General features: G+C 32.4%; 2 protein-coding genes across 5 annotated transcripts in view; one reads left to right on the top strand and one right to left on the bottom strand.

Annotated features, from left to right (window-relative positions):
• Positions 1–10,721, top strand: part of LOC123693606 — a 44,192-nt gene extending 33,471 nt beyond the window's left edge. For all 4 annotated transcript variants that reach the window (XM_045638784.1, XM_045638783.1, XM_045638785.1 and 1 more), the window contains 2 exons: positions 6,382–6,565; positions 9,737–10,721. In XM_045638784.1, coding sequence (XP_045494740.1) covers positions 6,382–6,565; positions 9,737–10,008 — 456 coding nt within the window. In that variant the 3' untranslated portion in view covers positions 10,009–10,721. The remainder of the gene's footprint in view (positions 1–6,381; positions 6,566–9,736) is intronic.
• A 6,786-nt stretch (positions 10,722–17,507) lies between these two features.
• On the bottom strand, positions 17,508–23,093 carry LOC123693556 (acylphosphatase-2-like). Its single transcript, XM_045638718.1, has 3 exons — positions 22,907–23,093; positions 21,269–21,395; positions 17,508–17,649 (listed from the first exon to the last, which is right to left on the bottom strand). Exons 1-3 carry the CDS (start codon positions 22,965–22,967, stop codon positions 17,535–17,537), a joined length of 303 nt encoding a protein of 100 aa, XP_045494674.1. The 5' UTR covers positions 22,968–23,093; the 3' UTR covers positions 17,508–17,534.
• Between the last annotated feature and the right edge of the window lie 45 nt (positions 23,094–23,138).

The following is a 23,138-nucleotide window of genomic DNA, read 5'->3' as shown; positions in this document are numbered from 1 at the left end:
AAACTAAAAAGTTTCGGCTAGGTACCCCTTTAAAACTATTACACTATATAACAAGTCAAAAAGCCTTTAAATGAAAAAATTCAAAATAACCTCCGAAAATGTAAGATGTAAATTTTCTAGGATTATAAACTTCACAGATGGTAGGTATCTTATTGGTGCATGTTTCATTCTACGTGACACATTATAATTAAGTAAGGCAATACAGACTGATATCTTCTTTTTTAATGGATTTTAAATTAAACTAAAATTTGTATTATTATTTATCATTTGTTTTATTTGTCGAAGTTTCGGACACATCACAGTGAGCGTAGTCACAGGGAGTCTGAAAGAATCTTTGTTTTCTAAGAGACTGAAAGAGTATTTATTGTGAAAATTGCGTAAAATCTTACACAAGAAAACACATCACACTTACAGTTACGTAATTCATAAGAAATTTGAGTACAACCATGGACGAATATAATCTAAAAGGACTGATAATGGTCATACTAGAGATCGTACCCCGTAATTTCAGACTATTACTAGATGGCGCTCTGATTTGAGCTTATTATTTAATTTGCAGCTTTAAAAGCACTACTAGTGACCAATTTTAGAACTATGGAAACAGCAAACTATCGATTTTCAATTATTACATCTAGAGGGCGTTGTTTTAAAAACTCCGGTGTTTTTGAATTATTTTAGTTTTTAGTTATGAGCGTTCATGCTCCTCACAGGGCTTAGTGCAGAATTACGAATTAGAATTATTAATTTTTTCAAGCGTTGAAATAGTTTTGCTGAAATCATCATATCTGCTGTTTATAAATGTGATACTGTCTTTTAAACTAATAATTTCTTGCTTTATACAATTTAAATCTGACGAAATCCTATTCATAATAATTGATGATTCCAGTGAGCGCCGCAGCTTTTCCATCTCTTCGGATATAATCTCTCGAATAGAGTCAGCTGATAATGCATTATTATTCACAGCGATAGGGGATTTAAAAGAAGATGTGCCACCTCTACGTGTTGTAATGTTATCAGGACTTCGTTGTAACAATTGAGCGCATGAGCGTACTGGGGTATTTTCAGTATTCAGAGATCTTGACTGATGAGTGGAACATTCAGGGCAAAACCATTTTTTTTAAATTCGCTTGTCAATTGTTTCTTTTTGTCAGTTGGGAACAAACATGCAATATGATAATTTCGTTTACAATGAGGGCAAGATAAAATCCCAGCGCTGCCTTCTGTTGTAGCTTTGCAACAGGCAAACTTCATAACGATTGGAAAATTTAAGTAATTAAGAAAAAAAAAATATAGTAATAAATTTCTGATAATATGACCCCTGTCAGGATCGATCTTCCTACTAACTGTAAGTAAGTCCAGTTCACTTTGTACAGAGCTACGAGTGTCTTGTAATTTACAACGAAATTATGTTTCTTATTGTATCTGGTAAATCGTCACGATAGATGACAATGTTAATTTGTAACTTTTGTTTTTAATATACCTACTTTTATCACTTTTACGCAAAAAGTTTCCAATGTTAATTTTAATAATAAATCGTGATGTATAACGCGTATACGTCCACAAATCAGATTGTTTTTGATAACTTAGGCACCACTAATAAAAACTTCCAACAAGATATACTATTTCAATTAGATTTGAATTTAATTTGTAACCCGCTTGATCAAACACGTACGCTTCACACTGACGTAAGCGACTGACTGTGTTTGTGTTATCAAGTTTGGGTCGCTGGCTAAGACATGCTGGACATTTCCAAGAAGACTTCTTTTCAGGTAACATGGCATAAAATCTCTTATCGTTGGTTCCAGCGCACTGCAAGTCATACGCTAAAGAACATAGGGAGCATCTAAGGAAGTGAGTACCTTTAATAAGGTTTCGACACCCACTACAAACATTCGACATAGTGATCACTGATCAGAGTAGTGTATATATATTCTTTATTTTCTGTTAAAAAAAATGTCTATATCTTTTTTCTTCTTAATTATTCCCTTGTAAACAGTATTACATATTTATATGAGCAAAAAATACGGGAAAAGAAAAAAAAAATCTAGATGTACGGCGATGATTTCAACCAGCGTCCATCAGTTTGTAAGTACGAGACTGAGTCAATACAGCTACAGACACTTATACGTCTTACGTTGAAATTTATGCTCTAATTGTTCGAGTAATTCTTAGATAAAAACAGTTCATAGCAGCGTGGTCCATGATGGTGGTCACGAAGTCACTCTCGAACAGCGATGATCGACAAGCGCGCGACGTTGCCAGTTGCCACTCCTATATTATAAACAAACAATAAAAATACGCTCGCGAAAGCAAATTCGGGGATTTTCTAATTATTAATTGATAATCATTGAATTCGTTTTGAAATAGCCTGTACTTTATAATTTTTAGTGTTTAAATAGACATTTATAATGTGGTGCTCATTTTTTTTTGTTATGAATTTACTACGCTACTGTATTTTCTTTGTTTTAGTTCAATAATTGAACACCCGTACAATATTGTCACGAGCCGCCTCTTGCCTTTATAATATTTTACGTTTTATATTTTACGTTATAGTTTACGTTTTTTGCGTATTATATTTTACGTCAAGATACCATATGATACTATTTGGCACATTGATTTTTTTTAGAAGCGACATCTAGTTGAGACAAGAACCATTCAATTATAAAAAAATGCCAAATGATACTGCGAGTGACATCTATCGACTAAATTGGGAACTGAGAAACGAATTACGCTGTTTACTATGGCTATGATAAGTCCTCTAGATATTTATTGGGTCCATGGTACAACACAGTTATTTTTCCGCATATGGGTCATATGTTCGCCATTGAGTCAGTGACCACTTAGTCAATTGGCGTATCCTCTCCCGCGGCCCTCGCTCTATTACCGCTAACCAACTTCGGATTTATAAGGTCGATTGTTTTAATGTAATTAATGTGATTGGCTTTTTAATGAACTATAAAATAGCATTTGATAGCTTTCATTGATAGTTTTCAATATTTATAACTTACTAGGTTTCCGCCCGCGGCTTCGCCCGCGCAGTCAAAGAAAAACCCGCATAGTTCCCGTTCCTGTGGGATTTCCGGGATTGCGTCATTGTCCCGGGATAAAAAGTAGTCTATGTCCTTTCTTGGGTATCAAAATATCTCCATAGCAAATTTCATGAAAAATGGTTCAGTAGTTTAGGCGTGATTGAGTAACAGACAGACAGACATACGTTACTTTCGCATTTATATTATTATATTTATATGAGTATGGATTTTTAATGTATTTTGTTTCTTAGTGCTGTCAATCTTAATACTCAAATTGATAAAAACAAAGATCTATATAGGAACTACATTAGTTTATAATTATATATCAAAATATTTGGTACTATAGCCGCCTCGGCCAACTCGACTTGACCGGGTTGTCCCGGGATAAAATATAGCCTATGTTCATTAGGGATAAGGAAAGATTCTAATAGTAGGTAATATAATTTTTTAAATCAGTCCAGTAGTTTTGAGCCTATTCAATTCAAACAATTAAATCTTTCCTCTTTTATAACAGTAGTGTAGTGTAGTGTAGACAATATATTTAATCGGTTCGTGAACTAATATGAAACATACAATATATATTTTGTATTTAATAAAATTTCCGTTTATTCATTACGATATTATCTTGAACAAATAAACAAAAGGAGGTCATTTTGTGGGAATATTTTGTTAATGGAAAACATTTAAAAACAATACAAGATTAAGTTATGTATGATACATCATTTGACATTAACAGCAACAACAGTTTACGTAGGCCTTTCATTAATAAATTAAACGTTTTATTAACTTTTACTTTCATGTTAAAATAATTGTTCTTAACTCTATGTCAATCAAATTGAAAGTATGTATGTAGATAATTATATGTAGGTATGTATTTTAATATTGGAATACATATATTCCTACAAAAAATTAAATTAAATCATTAGAAAAGTTTCAATACAGCCTGTATCATTAAAAATACTTTTTTAATTTTTATAAAAATAAGCCCTGAACACACGTGTTCATATCACATATCCAGTCATAAATTCCCGTAGTTAGTGCCTTAAGTCCTCAGCAATGACATTGAGGATCCACGTGGGCAGAAATAGTCGTAGAACTGCTCGAAACCGCTCATTTTACCTTATTTACTCATTTCCTCGAACACAATTGGATAATTCCCTTATTTTTAGCAAAGCAGCTTAATGCAGAGCACTTAAAATGGCTTAAATGATGCTTACTCGCTTTTAAATTGGCCAAATTTGATTGTAACTGATCGTGGTTGGGGTAGGTTATCCTCTGATTAGTCGAAAAGTGACCGTTCATATTGTTTGAATAATAATTGGCAGCGGTGCAGTGGTGGCTCAGTGGTGAGACCTCGGACTTCGAATCGATAAGTCCGTGGTTCGAGACCAGGCGAGCGCGCAGGAAATAAATTGATTTTTCAATTTATCTGCGCATGTTGTAACATCACCACTGCTCGAACGGTGAAGGAAAACATCGTGAGGAAACCGACATGTCGAAGAATTAAAAAGTTCGACGACATGTGTCATCCGCCAACCCGCACTTGGCCAGCGTGGTGGATTATGGCCTGTACCCTCATAGGAGGCCCGTGTCCCAGCAGTGGGAACGTATATGGGCTGATGATGATGATGATGATGAATAATAATTGTGATTAAGTAGTGATTTTTGCATTTGAAGTCGAATGACAAAATATATTTGATTGTGGTAGTGGTCCTGTAAAGGACTCAAATATATTTGTCTTATCCAATTGTCTTCCATAATTAAAGCAGCCAAACAATGGAATTCACTCCCTACCACTATTTTTCCTGAGCAATACAACCTGGACCTCTTCAAAGCTAGGGTGAATAGGCTCCTCCTAGGCAGACGTGCACCCAAGTAGACCACATCGCCGCTTTCCATCAGGTGGGATTGTGGTCGGTCACGGATGAATTCTACACATACCCGTGGCCCTGTCGCTGATGCGGCTTGACGGAACACAGTGGGGTTTTGGTCGGTAGGAATCCGACATAACCCACGGCCTCTTCCCCGGAGACCGTGGGTATCTATGCAAGATTTCCCCACTAAAAAAAAAAAAAAAAAAAAGGTGGGATTGTGGTCAAACGTCTGCCTATCGATTATAAAAAAAAACACATTACATATATACAAATTTTCAAAAAAAAAAATTATAAATGATATCGCTCAAGACTTTTCAGTTTACGTAGGTAAAGCTAAAGTTGGAAATACATTTTTATGGTGTGTTATCAATATTTTATTTAATCAAGAACTTTGCTCTATAATTAATTAGTAATAGGAGATAATAATATCTACACACGGAAAATTTTAAAGATTAAAAATGTTATTCATAGCGAGGAACGTATTATTTTTCCCATGACTCATATATACATAGTTGGTAATATTGTTCTTAAAGCTTTTAATTTAAAGTTTCCACTGTAGGCTTTATCATTGAGATTGTCTTTCTTCTTTTATTGATTACTAGATTTCCGCCCATCGGCTTCACCCGCGTTTGCAAATGAAAACCCGCATAGTTCCCGTTCCCGTGGGATTTCCGGGATAAAAACTATCCTATGTGTTAATCCAAGTTAGTAGTTACCCTCTATATGTGTGCTAAATTTCATTGTAATCGGTTCAGTAGTTTTAACGTGAAAGAGTAACAAACATCCATACAAACTTTCGCATTTATAATATTAGTAGGATTATATTATATAGGAAAACCCTTTAAATGTATTTACACGACCCGTGGTAAACAAACACAGTTCGCGTTAAATCCTTATAAACAATATCGGACCGCAATAATCTAAGGAAATCCGAAAACAAAAGTAGATCCTTCTAGAAAATGACTCACATACCGTCCCTAAATAGTTAAATTAATTTATAAATACATGTCACCCGGCTGTTTCCACCGTCAAACAAACGTTTACATATAATTATAATCATTAAAGTTTTAAGTTAATTGCCCGGCTTATCCGTCTGTGTGTCGTCAAATAAAGATAAAGGTGTTTGATGTAGAATTAAACACGGCGCCGTTATAATGTACCCTACTGTACTTATATTGTACTTGTTTTCGTCTCGGATTTATTATTGTTTGTTTATTTAATTATAAGTTTGCACGTGACGCTGTTTGTGTTAAAAATACATTCACACTTTTTAATGTGTTTCTGTTTACTTGTAGTATAGAATATATAAATGTATCTATATAAATATTTATCTATAATATATTTTGGTGGATCGAACTTTGATTGAATTGCGTCAAGGAAATTGATTTCTATTTTGAGCGTAAACAAATAAACACTACTGATTTGATTATATTTAATTTAGAATAAAAAAGGCTAAATTTATTTTCATTTGTCCACAGATAATGGGCTATTCACTTGTAGTAATAACGTTTTCACTACAAGTTCCTATGAGATGGGCAGCTGCGAAACTTCAGGGGGCGGGGAGACTGCTCCTAGTTGACGTTTACCACCTCGTGTCGTTTCTGGCGACCGTCAATGTGTGGAGGGGGGTGTGGGGTCTACTGGATATATACTTCTATCCCCGTAAGTTTGATTGATTAGTAAATTGTGGAGATTCAAACGTGTTCTGTTTTTTTATCCTATGTAATGTAAATTATTCTTGTAATTTTGATGTTAATGAACATTCATAACGAATACAATATATTGTGCTTTTAAGGGGAGTCCTTTCAGCGAAGCGGAGTAAAATTGGTTTGCAAGATCAAATTTTTCATGTATTTGCAATTATATGACGCTTCTAGAAAAAATAATCAATACACTTCAAGATATTTCCTAAAAAGTGTGCTAATTTGTTACACAACCACGTGTATTTTGTTCGATCATATAAAATCATAAAAATAGGCTAAAATAAAGATCGAAAACGAATTATTTATTAATGAAATTTCTGATTTTGGAAATAATTTTTATATAAGGATATGTATTTTGATGTACTGCAGAAAACGTGCTAAATTTTGGTTTTCTACTGAAGCCCTGTAATTATTAAATACATATTATATCTCAGAACTTAACGTTGCCCAGCGTTTTCTTTACAAACCGCGCTGCCCGCTACCCCGCCAGTCCTGATCAGGCGCTTGCTAACGTAGGACCTGTGTCAAATTATCTCCGCTCGATTTTAAGTTTTGAGTACTTAAAGATAAATTATTGAAAATGGGTAACAAAACAAACAAAATTCGGAAGAAAGCAGTGTCAGTATCACAAAAAAGGACAGGAAAAGAGAACTAGTATGTAAATTGAGTAATATGATAAAAACGTAGTTACTTGATGCCACAGAATAAAAATATCAGTTGGTCATAAAGTTTCACCTCGTATGCTTTTATTTCAAAACGATAAAAGCTGCGTTACTGTGAAATAAGAGTTTAGTTTATAATAATTTGTTTTATATATATAATACTAGTGGTCCGCCCCGGCTTCGCCCGTGGTACATATTTCGCAATAAAAGGTAGCCTATGCCTTTTCTCGGGTATCAAAATATCTCTATACCAAATTTCATGCAAATTGGTTCAGTAGTTTAGGCGTGATTGAGTAACAGACAGACAGACAGAGTTACGTTCGCATTTATAATATTAGTATGGATTATTATTACGTAATTGGTGTATTATTTGCATAATTTTGGGGTATAATTATTAATTACAGTTGTTTATTTTAAGGAAAAAAACAATAATGATTATTTGTTAAAAAATAATTGATAATAGTCAAATAATAATGATTATTGACTAATAATAATTATTAATCACTACAGTAAAAGTTCCTTATTGGCGGGGTATATGTTCCATAAAATATATGCCTCGAATACAGAAACCGTGAATACGGAATGGTAATTATTATATGGGATTATAGGTTCTACGTTATACGTTCCTAGGTGACGATTGAGATTTTTTTCGTGTCTCATTTTTTTTAGTTGACATTATAAATTTATAAACTAGGAAGAGTGCAGTAGACGTTACTCGATCACAATTATTTTTGTAACGAATGTGAAAGACGAAACCTATAAAACACGCAAAGCGGCTTTTACTATAAACGGAACTACATTTAAAAATATACTTTATTTATTGAGTTATAAGGTTGCTTCCATTCTGTTTATTTACATTCTCAAAAACATCAATCGCGGCAAAGGCGGCTTGCGACAAAGGCGGCTTGGGTCAAAGGCCTCGGCGATATCATTAATTAACAACATAATATTATGTACTTTAGGCTAACTTGTAATAAGATCTATTTTACTTTCTTATTAGTCCATTTGACAAGGATATTGTGTTAGATACCTATTGGAATAATTTTATTATTATGTATGTACTTATTAAATCCGCGAATAAAAAAATTTTTAGTCGCGAATATAGAAATTGGGTCGCATTTTTTTAATTCCCGAATAGTGAAAACGCGAATAAAGGAAGCGCGAATAAGGAACTTTTACTGTATAATAGATGATAATAGTTAGTTCATAATCATTGTTATTATAGTTCATTGAAAAGTTACATTTGGGGTTGCGTTTTTTAGGAGGACGCATTTTATTTTTTTGATGTATAGGGGGGGTTAGTGTGAAGCTATCACCAAGTTTGTGGGGTCGCCACCCTTGTCCCACGGCCGCCATCTTAAAAATAGCGCTTAATATGGTTTTTATGATATATCTCTTAAACTATTAATCTGATAAAAAAAAATTGTCAACATTATTTGTTGCAAATTAAATTTTCTACAATTTTGGTCCAGTAACTTTTTGTCATAGAACTATAAATAAAAATGTTATGAGTGAAAATGTTCAGAAATTAGCGATATTTATATTTTTCAATAAAACTTTTTTTTTTATAATTTTACGAAGAAATAATATCAGACCATTTTTGTAGATTGTTGTAGTATTGTAGTTATATTGTAATACACGCGCTCTATACTATTCTAATATAATACTCTAAGCTTCTACTGGTAGCAGCAAGTAATATTTATTAGTTACACCAAGTACTTCCATAATTATGTTGTGCTAATTAATAAATTCCTAGTACCTACTTATCTCAGTTTATAAAGTTGTAAATGATTTCTTTATTTACTTTTATATTTACAATCTGACACAAACACTTTTACATTGCTTACATAATAAAAATTGATCACAATTTACTTTTGATATAAGTATTTTACACTGTGGCATAGCGCTAACGTTACGAAAAACAAACGACGCGAGGAGCGCGAGGAGCGCGTGTCACGCGAACGGCCCCGCACACCTCACCTCCAATCTTGCCTCGCGTTGAAATACCTCGCGTTAATTTTATCTATGGAATATTTTCATTTATCAGCCTATTTGATCGATCACGGCTGATCACGTTGGCGAACTGTGGTTGGTAGAATATATAGATTAGAATGGTTAAAAAACTTTAAAACTTGACGATTTTTCATCACGGCTTTTTTGTTTCATTCGTAAACTTTTTATGTGAATAATGTTCATAAAATGTTCTCTATTCTCAAATCTTCGACGACTTTTTAAGTCTTATTAATATCATCTTAATATATATAAATCTCGTTTCACAATGTTTGTCCTCAATGGACTCCTAAACCACTTAATCGATTATAATAAAATTCGCACACCATGTGCAGTTCGATCCAACTCGAGAGATAGGATAGTTTAAATCTCAAATCGTTTTAGAGAAAGCGGGCGAAGCCGCGGGCGGTAAGCTAGTAGTCTTATAAATAAGAGACAATAATTATATTTCGTTACAGAATCACCGAAACTCAGCAACTGGTCATCACACGTCGTCAGTCTGGCGCTGCTGATTCTGCTGAACTGTTCCAACTCAATCCTGGTCCGCGGAGTGTACATAGACGCAGAGGAACCAGCAGGAGACTGTGTGATCTTCCCCTGCCATTACCTCCGACTCTTCTTCCACAAAGAGAGAAGCAAAAAGAGACATAAGCTCGCTATGGTCGCAGCTGCAGATAGGAAATTAGAAGAAGCAAACGTTCCCTTACAGACACCTGAAGAAAAAGTCTAATGAACTAATAAAGTTGATAGACAAATGGTCTTATTAACCTCATGGTTAGGTAGAAGGTTATCGTTGTGGAGTGAATTTAAAACTTGGCATATTTTTATATAAATGACTGAATATACTTCTAAATCTAGGTTGTGAGTGCCTTAAATGAAGTACATTTGGTTGCCCAGTATTTTGTATTTTGTTCTATAGTTGTCACAAGTGAAATACTCGTTAAACTATACTCGATCAATCCTCATTCAAGAAGGAATGTACAAAGAGATCTTGAGATTATATTAATTTATGTAACAGTTCAAAGAGGCCTTATTGTAATTGTGTTAATATTGAATACGTATACAAATTGTCTTTATTGTATTGTATTGAATTCAAATGTTAAAACTCAATTGTATTTTATGATGCATTTAATGTTTATTTTTAAAATAAGCACAATATGTTATAAAAATAAAGTATTAATATTATAAATAATAATGTGGACCAAAGATTTTCAATCGTTTTGTATACATATCAATATATTTCCATCGTGTGGTTTCCTTATAGTTTTACCCGATGTGATCAGAAAAGGGGGTAATGTTTTTACATGCGTTACGTTTGAGGAGGTAATGAAATCTAAGTCAAACTTCGAGATCATTCCATCTGTAATATAAACGATAGAGTTAAGTTTATGTAAATAAGATTGTTTTTAAGATGAATACAATAAAATAGTTTCATATTCTAAACGTTTATTTTATTTTTACTTTTCATCATAATCTATAAGTTCTACAATCATACATCATCAAAAGAGCGTTTACTTCCGTTACTGTTATATATACTTAAACAAAAGTAAAATATAGTATCTAAATGTAATGTTACTCAGAAATAATATTATAGCTTTCTAGAGTAGAAAAATTTTCAATTTAGATTAAGCAGTGTCAGAACTTTATTTGCCTTGCTTCCTTGCTTCCATTCACTTCAATTCCATTGAAATTTTCGATTTACTATTAGAGCATATAGAATAATATGAATCTCCCAAGACATTTCCTGGTACCGACCAATATGGTGATTTCGTACTTATGAACGGACCATTTTGCCTTGTTTGTCGTAAATAAAGCTTATTTTCGCAACGAAAAGCATCGAATGTATGATTTAATTGGTCTATGTTCATCGTATCTCATTATCGTCACATCATCTTATTATGTTGTGAAATATTTAAGACTAAACGCAGGGCTAATTTTTATTGTTCTGTTTTAATGTGAACCGAAACGAAATCCTCTTAAAAGTTTTTTTTTTTGTTTTCAAGAGAGGGATCTCTTAAAAAAATGCAGTGATGTAATAGATCTTATTAATTTGAATATGTGCACTGATATTATAAATTATTTATCAATGCAGGTGTTAATTAAAATCCAGCTATAAATTAACCTACATATTTAGCTATTATCTTGACTAATTAACGCTTAAGATAATTAAAATCCCCTAAAAAGGGGAATTCCTTGACTGATCTTTTCATGTGTTTGGGACTTGGGTGTGTCTGAAATCTATGAGATAAGAATTTTGTACTTAACAAAGCAGAAATCATAAATAATTAACATACCTAAATAAAAATATTTGAACTACTTGATCGATTTTGAGATGTATGTCTGGATATTTAAGAAGTATCTGCTTTAATTTTCTACAAAAAACTATTTAGGACAGTGATTTTTCAAATTATTACACTAGTTTCATGAATCATCTTATTTATTGAAGAATTTTTACTGCTACTACAAATGACATAGTCCGGAAAATGCTGGAACCTTATTACTACGAAAGGTTATAATTATATTCCTTTAGGCATTACTTGCAACAATAACCAAAATATTTTTTTACACGAAACCTTTTTGTGGAAAAATTATAATGACTGAATGGAATTACCTACTTACTGGCTTTTAAGCTTTTTTTATCAATGAATTATTACAATGTTTTGTATTTTTCGTATCATTTTCCTCATTCTTATAATATTATATTAATAATTAATAAAAGAAATGATGTCTCGCGCCAAATTTAAGTTCAGAGGCTGCAGTAAAGCGCCCATTTCAAATTGACAATTTTTTAAGGAGCGTAAATACATTTATTTTTACAAATATCCATTTATCCACTAACTATTCTATGACAGGGCCTCTAGAGTTAAGACGACCCTGCGATATCTTATTTTAAATCCATTAATTATTATTAATACGTCTAAATTTTTAATACTCACATAATATTATTATATAAATAAAACAAACACAAGCAAATCACTTCTACGTCTTTAATAGTTTTTCATTATCGACCTTTAAATGTAATTATAAGTTATTAATTCGGGACTTCACAGTGATTATCTGTTGAGAATCAGAACTACACAAAAACAAAACTGTCTTTATCTGTGAATACTCAAAGTGAATTTAATTCCGCATACCTCATTATCTTGTATTTTTATCAATTTTATCTAAAGATTCTGTAAATGTATTGATTTTCAAAGTAATTATTAAAATTGGAATATTTCCAATTAATATTATTAATATAGTAGTAGCTATAAAAAATAAAAATAAATAAATAAATAAAGCTTTATTTGATCCCTATGATACAGTTACAGTTTCAATTACAATTTAAGTACAATATTAGAACAGTTTAGATACTAATCTAGATAATACAATTTAATAAAGTTAATTTAAGGACTAGGTAGGTTTCTATATGGACCCCGTACGAGTAAAAGCGTTTTTTTTTAAGTAACTATAAATAGCTTAATAATATTTGTAAACAAAATTTTCTAAATAAATTACTAAAACTTAATTTATGTACCTACTTATTTTCGGGTACGTAAAATTTCCTATTTGTAAAATAATAATATGCCCTTTTAAGGGTAGGTTATACCACCTATTATCACCTCGGATTAACCTAGTAGGAAACTTTAAAAATCTTTCAATAGGTACCAAATGTGCAAAACTATAGTTTAATTTACTACCTTACTACTTATAATTTTGTTATAATATGTGACCATTCAAATGCATGGTAAAATTGGAGATTAAGAGAATTAAAGCTACTCCTACTAATATACACACCGGCACAATTAGCGGAACAGAAAAAAAAGTGAGACTATGAGATAATAACGCATATATTTGACGAAAATGTAATTAGACACAAAATAACAAATTGATTAACATCTTTTAACAACGACTTTGAAAAGTCTTCGTTATTTTTTATTGAAAAATAAAGAAATTTTGAAATAAGTGAAATTTTTAGATGATTATGAACCATCACAAAAAATAAAAAAGTAAGCATTTAAATGATTTTACAATAAAATTAAAGCAAAATTAATAACGAGTGTTTCCCCCTCTTGCTCTGATTACGGTTTCCATTTGTCTGGGCTTGCTACAGATTATGTTATCGATTATTTCTTGAGGCAACCGCTCTCACTCCTCAAGTAATGCGTTTCCAAGTTCATTCAGATTGTTGGGGGGTGGCATTCTGGATTTAACCCTTCTTTTTATCAAGTCCCAGACATGCTCTATCGTATTCATATTGGGGGAATTTGCTGGCCACTGCATCACCGGTATACCTACGTGGCTCAGATATGCCTGTACCGATTGTGCACTATGAGCACGAGCATTATCTTGCATTAGAATAAAGTCGTCGCCAATAAATGGGGCAAATGGTACACCATGTTATTCTTAAATGTCTCTGATGTATCGATCTGCTGTCATGGTCCCTCCTGTGACTATCACTAACTCCGTGCGAGCTCCCAAACATATCCCTCCCCAAACCATAATCGAGCCGCGACTATAAGCCACTGTGTATTCAAAATTAGACTATATTTGGCTTTCTATTTTGTGTCTCCATATTCGCTGTCTCCCATCGATCTGTTTTAAAAGAACTCTGCACTCATCAGTAAAGAGAACCTGCTGCCATTCGTTCAAATCCCAGACGATGTTCTCGCGTATAGGTTTCTGTTCCGCTAATTGTGCCGGTGTGTGTATTATTATACATGCGAAAGTTTGTATGTTTGTTGGTTAATTTGTTACTCATTCACGCAAAAACTGCAGAACCGATTTTCATGAAATTTGGTACACAAATAGAGGGTTATTTAGATTAGCAATAGTATAGTCTGCATCCCGAAAATCCTACGGGAACGGGTACCATACGGGTTTTTCTTTCAAAAATTCAAAAAAAAAAATCAAATTATTTATTTGTCAGAATTGTGGTGATACAAGGTCACATGATTTAATTAATAAAATAGTCCACACAATTCGCCAATAATTGGCATACAAATTTTTCACGAATACATTACCGATTATATAAATATACATACATTAAAATATGACATTAAAATTAACACGTTTTTATTAATATAACTATTTAAAAAATTCATTTAAGGAATAAAAACACTTTGACTTTGACTACGTAGGCAAAGCTGGGGGCGAAAAGCTAGTAACTATACATTCAAAACATTACTCAAAGCGAAAACTAATACAACACCTTGAAAGTCCGACACCTTGAAGGTAACTTACGAAATATTCTGGTCTACAATATTTTGTTTTGCTATCATATAAAAGCCTTAAATAGATTTGCAGAACTGCGAGTTCTTTGCCCTAACAATGACGTTTATTCAGTTTAGCAAAAGTGCACCTAAATTATACCGCAACAAGGTTGATTTAGCAATAAACTGTGACGCTCTATAATTCCTTCCATTCAGTTTGGACTCTTATCAATGAGTTATTCCGATATCACGTGCTTTAAGCATAAAATGACTTACTCAAGTTAGGAGCAATGTTTGTTAATCATTATAGATGTGTGTGATATGAAGTCGGTATCTTACTACGTTAAAATTAATCTTTTTGAACTTTTCCACTACACAACAAATTTATTAAATCAATAAATGATTCACGTAAGAATTTTAGTAGATACGAATAGCTGGGCGGGACACGCGGTAGAGTCGTAACCGTTCCCGCAGTTCCGTCTAAAGCAGCGCGATGGAACAGATTGGGGTTTTAGTCGGTAAAAATCCGACATAACCACGGCTCCATATTCCCGGGAGCCGGGGGTATCTAAGAAGATTTCCCCACTGTAAAAAAAAGTAGATACGAATAGCAAATAGCATTGGATATCACAGGCGACTAGTTAAATCAACCGTTACATTGATAGCCTAGGCTCTTAATTAAACGGCGCCGATAAATTAAACAGGTATCAAGGGTAATAAAGAAATATCTGATCTAATCATCTGATTAGTCTGCAAATGCAACTGATATTCATATTAATATCCTCACATTCCTGATGACCTTCGGCCACAGTGGCTTATATTGACTATCTAAATAATTATATGTATTTCTTGATACAGTTATTATTTTTAATATTATAAATAAGTATAAGTTTATAACCCTTACGAATAAATATTATGTAACCCTAAAAATCGTTCTCATAATGCGATGCATTGTTAGCTTTATGCACTTTCCGAGAGAACAAGAAACAATAATTATAAAATAAAGACTATGTGTAATATTATGTGCGATGGATAAGAATATAAATAAAGAAGATAATTTACATTTTTATACAGCGATAAGACTATGTCATATTAATAAGATGGGCATGAATTGTATTTTGTAGATACCGTATCAATGCATCAGAAGATGTTATCAAATGGGAGTAATTTTTCAAGATCAGTGTCAATTCGTAAAACGTAGAGCTACATATATAGAAATAAAATCAAGATAAAAACGTCTATAAATCACAAATTTGTGAGATAATCAAATTATAAGACAGTAATAAAAATAATGCATCAACATAATGTGATCAGATAAAACGTTATTTCCTTTGAACATTATCAAAAAATATTTGCAAACTGACGGCTTTTGTATCAATCAGCAGTATCTTTATCTATGTAGAAATTGCATATTTATAATGATTTTCTTATTAAATTGGAAATGATAATTCATACTATTACTGACTCTATCTTTTTCAGATCAGAACACATTAAAACTGGAATAAATAGTACTTACTTGTAATCTGTATTTCTTAATTTAAGCACTACATTATTGATTATACATTGCTATGTTACTTTTAATAATGAATGCAAACATATTTTTCTGCTAGATCATAATATGAGTATATAATCCTTATTCTAATTATAGCCTATAGCCACCCGATAAATGGGTTATGTAAGTTACCGAATGAATTTTTCAAATCGGACCAGTAGTTCCTGAGATTAGCGCGATCAAACAAACAAATTTTATCAGCTTTATAATATTACTAGCTGCTCCGCGCGGTTTCACCCCCGTGGCTCCACTCCTGTTGCCCGTAGCGTGATGAAATATAGCCTATAACCTTCCTCGATAAATGGGCTATCTAACACCGAAAGAATTTTTCAAATCGGACCAGTAGTTCCCGAGATTAGTGCGTTCAAACAAACAAACAAACAAACAAACTCTTCAGCTTTATAATATTAGTATAGATAAGCTTAGATTTAAATATGTATGTACACTTCCTATAGCCAATTATATTATTGTAATTAAAAGGCTATATGTACGTATATATAGGCGCTCCGGAAGTGGCTAATTATTATTATTATTAGCCACAATTTACTTCAGTTGTTTCTTTATCTCTCGCGAAATTAATTGAATCATACCTTTTTTAATGCTCTAAGTCTTTTTAATTTGGCGTTTAATCGTGTGTAAACTTTTTTAAAGATCGAACCTTTTTACTTATCATATCAATAGCATAATGCAAGTGACTGCCAAATATTTACCGACTTAGATTTTCAAATAGAAATGCAGCTGTGCTTATTATGAAGATCAGCATCGAACATTCTATAATCTCTAGCAACATCTACATTGCATAAAATAATAATCCTCAATCAATATTATGACAACAATATCTATTCTATGAATAGACTCCAATATGAATTACGTATTATAAACGTCAACGATACAAGATAAGATATGGTTAAAGAAATTAAACAGGTAATTACGGAAGCTTGCAATCCCGAGAAATGTTAATATCATTAAACAATAACATATAATTGTTTATTATTTGTCTTTTACGTTAGTTTCTACGTTATATAAAACACTACAAGTGCATGTCATGCTGTTTCTTACTCGAAAGGTTGAAAGATGTCCCGTGTTATGGGGCAAATTCATTTCAGACGAGTTCAATGACCGTTATTTGTGTACGGGCTAATAGATTAGGGATTAAATATTGTTGGAAGAGGAAAAGTTCATCGATGTTTAAGAAAATGTATCTGTGGTATTAAGCATGATTTATCATGAAGTATAATAGCCAGAGGGAACTAGGTTGTTATCTATACTAATATTATAAAGCTGAGAGTTTGTTTTTGTTTGTTTGAACGAGCTAATCTCAGGAACTATTGGTCCGATTTCTTTCATAGCCCATTTATCCAGGAAGGCCTATACCTATATCATCACGCTAAGACCAACAGGAGCGGAGCAATGCGGGTGAAAGAGGGGCACAGGTAATTAATAAGATAAAGATGGTTGTATAAACCAGTCTAATAAAACAATATAAAATATAAAAAGCATTTATTAAAAAGATTAAAATCGTATGCTAAAGTTGTGAAAAGCCAGTCGCGCCACATATTCAAAGTTTGATAAATCACACTTCTCTATCTTGCTATCTGGAGATCCTTTTGTGCTCAGCCAGTCGATCCTGTGAACAAAGAAACACAAATTTTAATATAGCTTAGAAAAATATGTGAAACTGTGCACTATTTATTATAGGGAAACTACTGCCTAGCAACAATTTGAAATAGGTAGGTACCATACAAATATAGGATTTTAATCTTATGGTAAAATTTTTAACTAACCTTAAAAGGAAAAGCAATACCAATATTTAAAAAATAGATCAGAAATACTAGAAATTCCGCAAGATGCAATTCAGCAAACAAAAACAAAAACATTTCAAATATATTTTTCGTGTAAAATCATCTTCCTAAAGCGCGCTACAGACGGTAAAGATACTATAATATACCCACAATATACCGAAACACTGACACAAAATTTCGGGTCATTTGTATGGATGGCGGTTCTACAGGGGTCTTAGTACGCAATGACAAAAAGAAAAATGATGGTCAGAACGCTGATACCGGATACCTTAAGATACTGTAATATTTTATATTAGAGAATCTTAACATATAAAATTAACTGCGTTAAAAACAACCGACTTCAAAAACGGAAAAGTAAAAAATAAAAAAGATTTGATATTATTAATTGCTACATATTATTTAGATGTGCTATTTATTAAATAGGTTTGATGTCGGTGCACGGGCTTAATACTAAGTGCTTAGTGTTTGGCACCGACTTCAAACCTATTTAATAAATAGCACATCTAAATAATATGTAGCAATTAATAATATCAAATCTTTTTTATTTTTTACTTTTCCGTTTTTGAAGTCGGTTGTTTTTAACGCAGTTAATTTTATTTAATACTTTTTAGTGTAATTTTCAACACGAATCAAACGAGCCCAAACTCGATAAAGTTGAGTCAATATATTACTGAGTTCCTATGGCCACCTTCCGATTACATCATCAAATCAGCTCTATGTCATGATAATGTTTCATCGCTATCCAATTTACACACTTATACAAAATTTCAGCTCAATCGGTTACCGGGAAGTGAATCAAAGTTACTTGCTATATTCCAATTAAGTCATCGAGTACAGACAAAAATGCTCATAAAATAAAAACTACTGGGCCTAGCCGAATAAAATTTTTATGGGACCAATTCGACACCATCCTGCATCGAACAAAAAAAGAATCACGTAAATCGGTTCAGAAACCTCGGAGTAATCGGTGTACATACATAAAAAAAAAAAAAAAAAAAAAAAAATATACCGGCCGAATTGATAACCTCCTCCTTTTTTTTGAAGTCGGTTAAAAATATTATAGTATCTTCACTGTGTTTGACGCGCTTTATTGTTGATTATTTCCATTCAACAAGTATTACATATAATTTATGTAAATCGTTTCGTTCTCAGATTACATTGTTTAACAACAATATTAATTAATTACTAACAGCTTTATACTGTTGGCATTGAGGTGACAGGCAACTAACTGGAATACGGAACTGCTTGGCTGGTTCCCAATAGTATAATTAGTGTGTTATAGGTTAGATTGTGAACAAGGTTAGGTTTTAGGCTGAAAAATATTTAAGAGCTATGCTATGTGTGATTTTTTTCTTTTTATTTCACAGGAAAAATTTAGTAGAGATTTCTCTTGATGGACTGTTACGCCCGAGAAAAGAATTCTAGGAATGAGTTTTTTGTATCCTCAGAGACTTCTTTACATTTTTGCCTCTAGTCTTTTGATAATATTACGTCTAACGCATTTTACTTCTGCGATTTGGATGCGAACTCAATACAGTTTGTGAGGATTTTTTTTATCTACACTAATATTATAAAGAGGAAAACTTTGTTTGTTTGTTTGATTGTAATGAATAGGCTCATAAACTACTGGACCGATTTTGATGAAATTTGGCACAGACAATCTTTAGACCCTGAGAAAGAACATAAACTACTTTTTATTGTAACATACGTACCACGGGCGAAGCCGGGGCGGACCGCTAGTATAATATAAAATAATGTCAGATATTTATGATTCACAATTCACAAATTATCAAGATGAAAATATGTAAATAATATTTGTACTGCGGAGTTTCTCCTGCGGTCATACTCGCGTAAGTTTTTCTTTCGCTTATTTGATATTCAGTACATAATCTACATGACTGCCAAGTGCCAAGTAGGTATTTGTTTACATCCATACATTCATAAAAATTTATAACATTTAATAGTAGGAAGTAGGATTTACCCAATTTTCTTCCAAACCCTCTCAGTTACAACAACTGATGAAACTACTCTTTCTTTACGTTTTTTTTTTGAGAGTTAAATAATATCACTTCAATATTCGTTAATAGATTCATTAATTTACAAACAACTAAACGAATGTATAAATAACTCACTAGAGTCGTGATTTGCGATTGTTTTATATCGGATTTAATTGTTATCATGGAATCCAATACAAATCTATTGCAGATATAGTCACGGGCAATTTGCCCGCTCTTGTTTTATTTCTAGTTCCAACGACCCCCTTCGGCTTTTGGCGGAACTTTTAAGACATTTAAAGGCCCGATTTTATTTCCTCATCTTTAACAGTTCGTTCCTGTATTCCCGTTGCAATCCTTTCCTTATTCCTTATATATTTAAAACAAAGGCACCACCTCTGCACATGCTTTTTTTAAAGGCACCCGTCATCACAGTGTTTTGTCTCAGCCTACTCTGGAAGGTAGTCCAGAGACTTCTCTGCGCATGTTCATGGCTGACAAACCATAATAACAAAATATTAACAAACAAATTAACAACGCGCGAAGATATGATATTACGGACGCAAATGGAAAAATTTTATGACCTTCGAGATTATAATATAATACTTACATATATAAAAGATAATAATATTAAGCTCTACATTTTAATGTAAAGCTTTGATGTTAATTGTTGATATAAGTATTATTGATATAATTGCTTACTTTACGTTATCTATTAATAAAATCAATCACTTAATATTTCGTGATATCAATCTACACTGTTAACGTCTGCTTTAAAACTTATTGTGTAGATAAGGTTTTAAAAAAATAAAAGTTATCATAGATGTATATCAAAATAATTATTCCGACTCATCAAACATCGCCATTAATCAGCCACTACCTGCAATTACTTACTATGGCTTTGTTCGCTAGACGCTAGGTAAATCTATACTAATATTATAAAGCTGAAGAGTTTGTTTGTTTGTTTGTTTGAATTCGCTTATCTCGGGAAATACTGGTCCGATTTGAAAAATTCTTTCAGTGTTAGATAGCCCATTTATCGAGGAAGGTTATAGGCTATAGGTATATTATCACGCTACGGCTAACAGGAGTGGAGCTACGGGGTTGAAACCGCGCGGAGCAGCTAGTTCAAATATAAAGTAATCGGAAAAATGTACCTAATCTATTTATGTAGAAATACCATAATGGTAAATGTTAAAAATACTTATGTAATGACGATTCGAAAGTGCTACTAAAAAGTAGCCTATTTGAATAAATGAATGTTTGAGTTTGAGTTTGAATGCAGATAAGACCTAGAAAATTTATCAAATAACTATTCATTGTTTTAACCATCATTTATATCCATACAAATTCTGAGCCTTATATTAATTGTAAAAGAAGAGGGTTCTTCGAATTCGAAAAGAGATGAAATACAACATTGATATAAAACTTTAAAATTTTCTATGCTTACATTTTATCCAAACTATCTTTAGTGCCTTGTATCCTGCCAACAATGGTCCCTTTCTTGGTGTTCTTCACCCAACCACCGATGCCCAGTTGTTCCGCCATTTCCTTGCAATATTTTGTGAAAAAACATCCTGGAAATGGTAAAGTTTTTGTAACAATTTTATAAAGATAGATTATGAGTATTTATTTATTCACAAGTTAAGAGATAGAGATATAAATTGTAATAAATAAGCAGTATAATAATGTTGAGAAAACACTTGAAAATGTGCAGTTCATAAAAAGTTTACATTATTACCTATTTATATGCTCGTGTAAGAGCGAAGTTGCACGAAGTGTTATTTAATATCCTAATTCCTAACCATACAAGATACTCAATTACTCATCTAATTTTTACAATTTATATGGAAAAGCAAGACCAAGCTATTTTCATAATATCGGGATTTAGACAACCTACATAATATTTAAATATTTTAAAACAATTTTATTTTAAGAATCTTTCAGTACATACAATAATTAAATGACTTGTATGTATTTCCACATTACGATGTGAAAAATAACAAAAGGATTTTTGAGGTACGGTTAAAAGTCCGTTTCGCATTTATGTGTAATTTTTTTTAATTAAGTCTCGCGTTGTGGCTGTTTTTCCAGAAATGTTCCTGTCCCGAAATATTCTGAGAATCTGACTTTGCACGATAGATATACGTTTTTGCACGCGGGTTTATCTGCGGGTGAAAACCTGCGGATAGAGCAGATAGAGCTTTTATATATTTTTCACACCGGCCTTTCATTTTGAAATCCATTTCAATTGCGTATTATGAACGCTATTTATATATTGAAAGACAATAAATCATGGCTAACCCATCTCTCGTTGACCCGGTATCGACCTATTTTTGGTGGTTCAATCAAATTTATTTTAAATATGACTACGTTTTTATTAAGCTATTGCATAGCTTCTATCGCGGGCCTTGAGCGCGGGAACCGAATCGAGAAATTCCGTAACGAAAACACCTCACGCTCCCCACTCCGTCAGGCACGGAGGTGTGGCTTGAAGGCATGTTATGCAATAGCTTTACCGCTGCAGTCCCCGAGTGCCACACGACTTTTTTTGTACGCTCAACTCTTATTAATGTATTATCACATTCATAACTCTTATTAATATATTTTTATATGCGAAATTATGTTTATTTTTTTGTTGGTGTGACATCAATGGAACAATAATTATTATATTTTTCAGTTTTTGAATTACTTTTAACGCAGGGAAAAATCTCCCCGAGCGCGGAAACCGCGGGCGGAATTGGGCGGAAAGCTCATATTATTATATGAAGAAGATCAATGTGTAATTAATTACTTGTATAATTACGCTTATCTGAGATCAAGCAATAAAATATAAATGTTTTTATATCTAAAAATAGATATAAAAACATTTATATTTTATTGCTAGGTTTCTTATGATAAATTAGTTTCTAGAAGCGTATATAAAATTCTCAGTCTTAAGCCGGAATAATTCATTGAAACAGATAAATTTCTATTAAAATTTACTAATTTATTGTTAATTAATCACCCAATTATAATGTTTATTATCTACACTTCGACCTTAGTAATTTTGCCGCGAATACAAACACTTTCATTTTTAATAACCCACCTTGAACCTGACCGTGAACTTCAAATTCCACAGACGCCAAATAATTCGTTTCTGGTCCCATCTTCACAAAATCACAAAGAATAATTTCACAATTATTAAAAAAAATATATTTTACACAGCGTCTGGTAAATAGGTATTGCTTTCGATCGATGTTCCTGGCCACTGTAACGCCGGTAATAGTCCGCTGCCAGAATTACTTTTATTTATATATATTATTGACTTCAAGTGCTAT

This window comes from Colias croceus, chromosome 8, assembly GCF_905220415.1.
Source record: "Colias croceus chromosome 8, ilColCroc2.1".
Classification (NCBI taxonomy): Eukaryota; Metazoa; Arthropoda; class Insecta; order Lepidoptera; family Pieridae; genus Colias; species Colias croceus.
The sequence above is the reverse complement of the archived record's forward strand: the minus strand, read 5'-3'. Positions and strand labels throughout refer to the sequence as shown.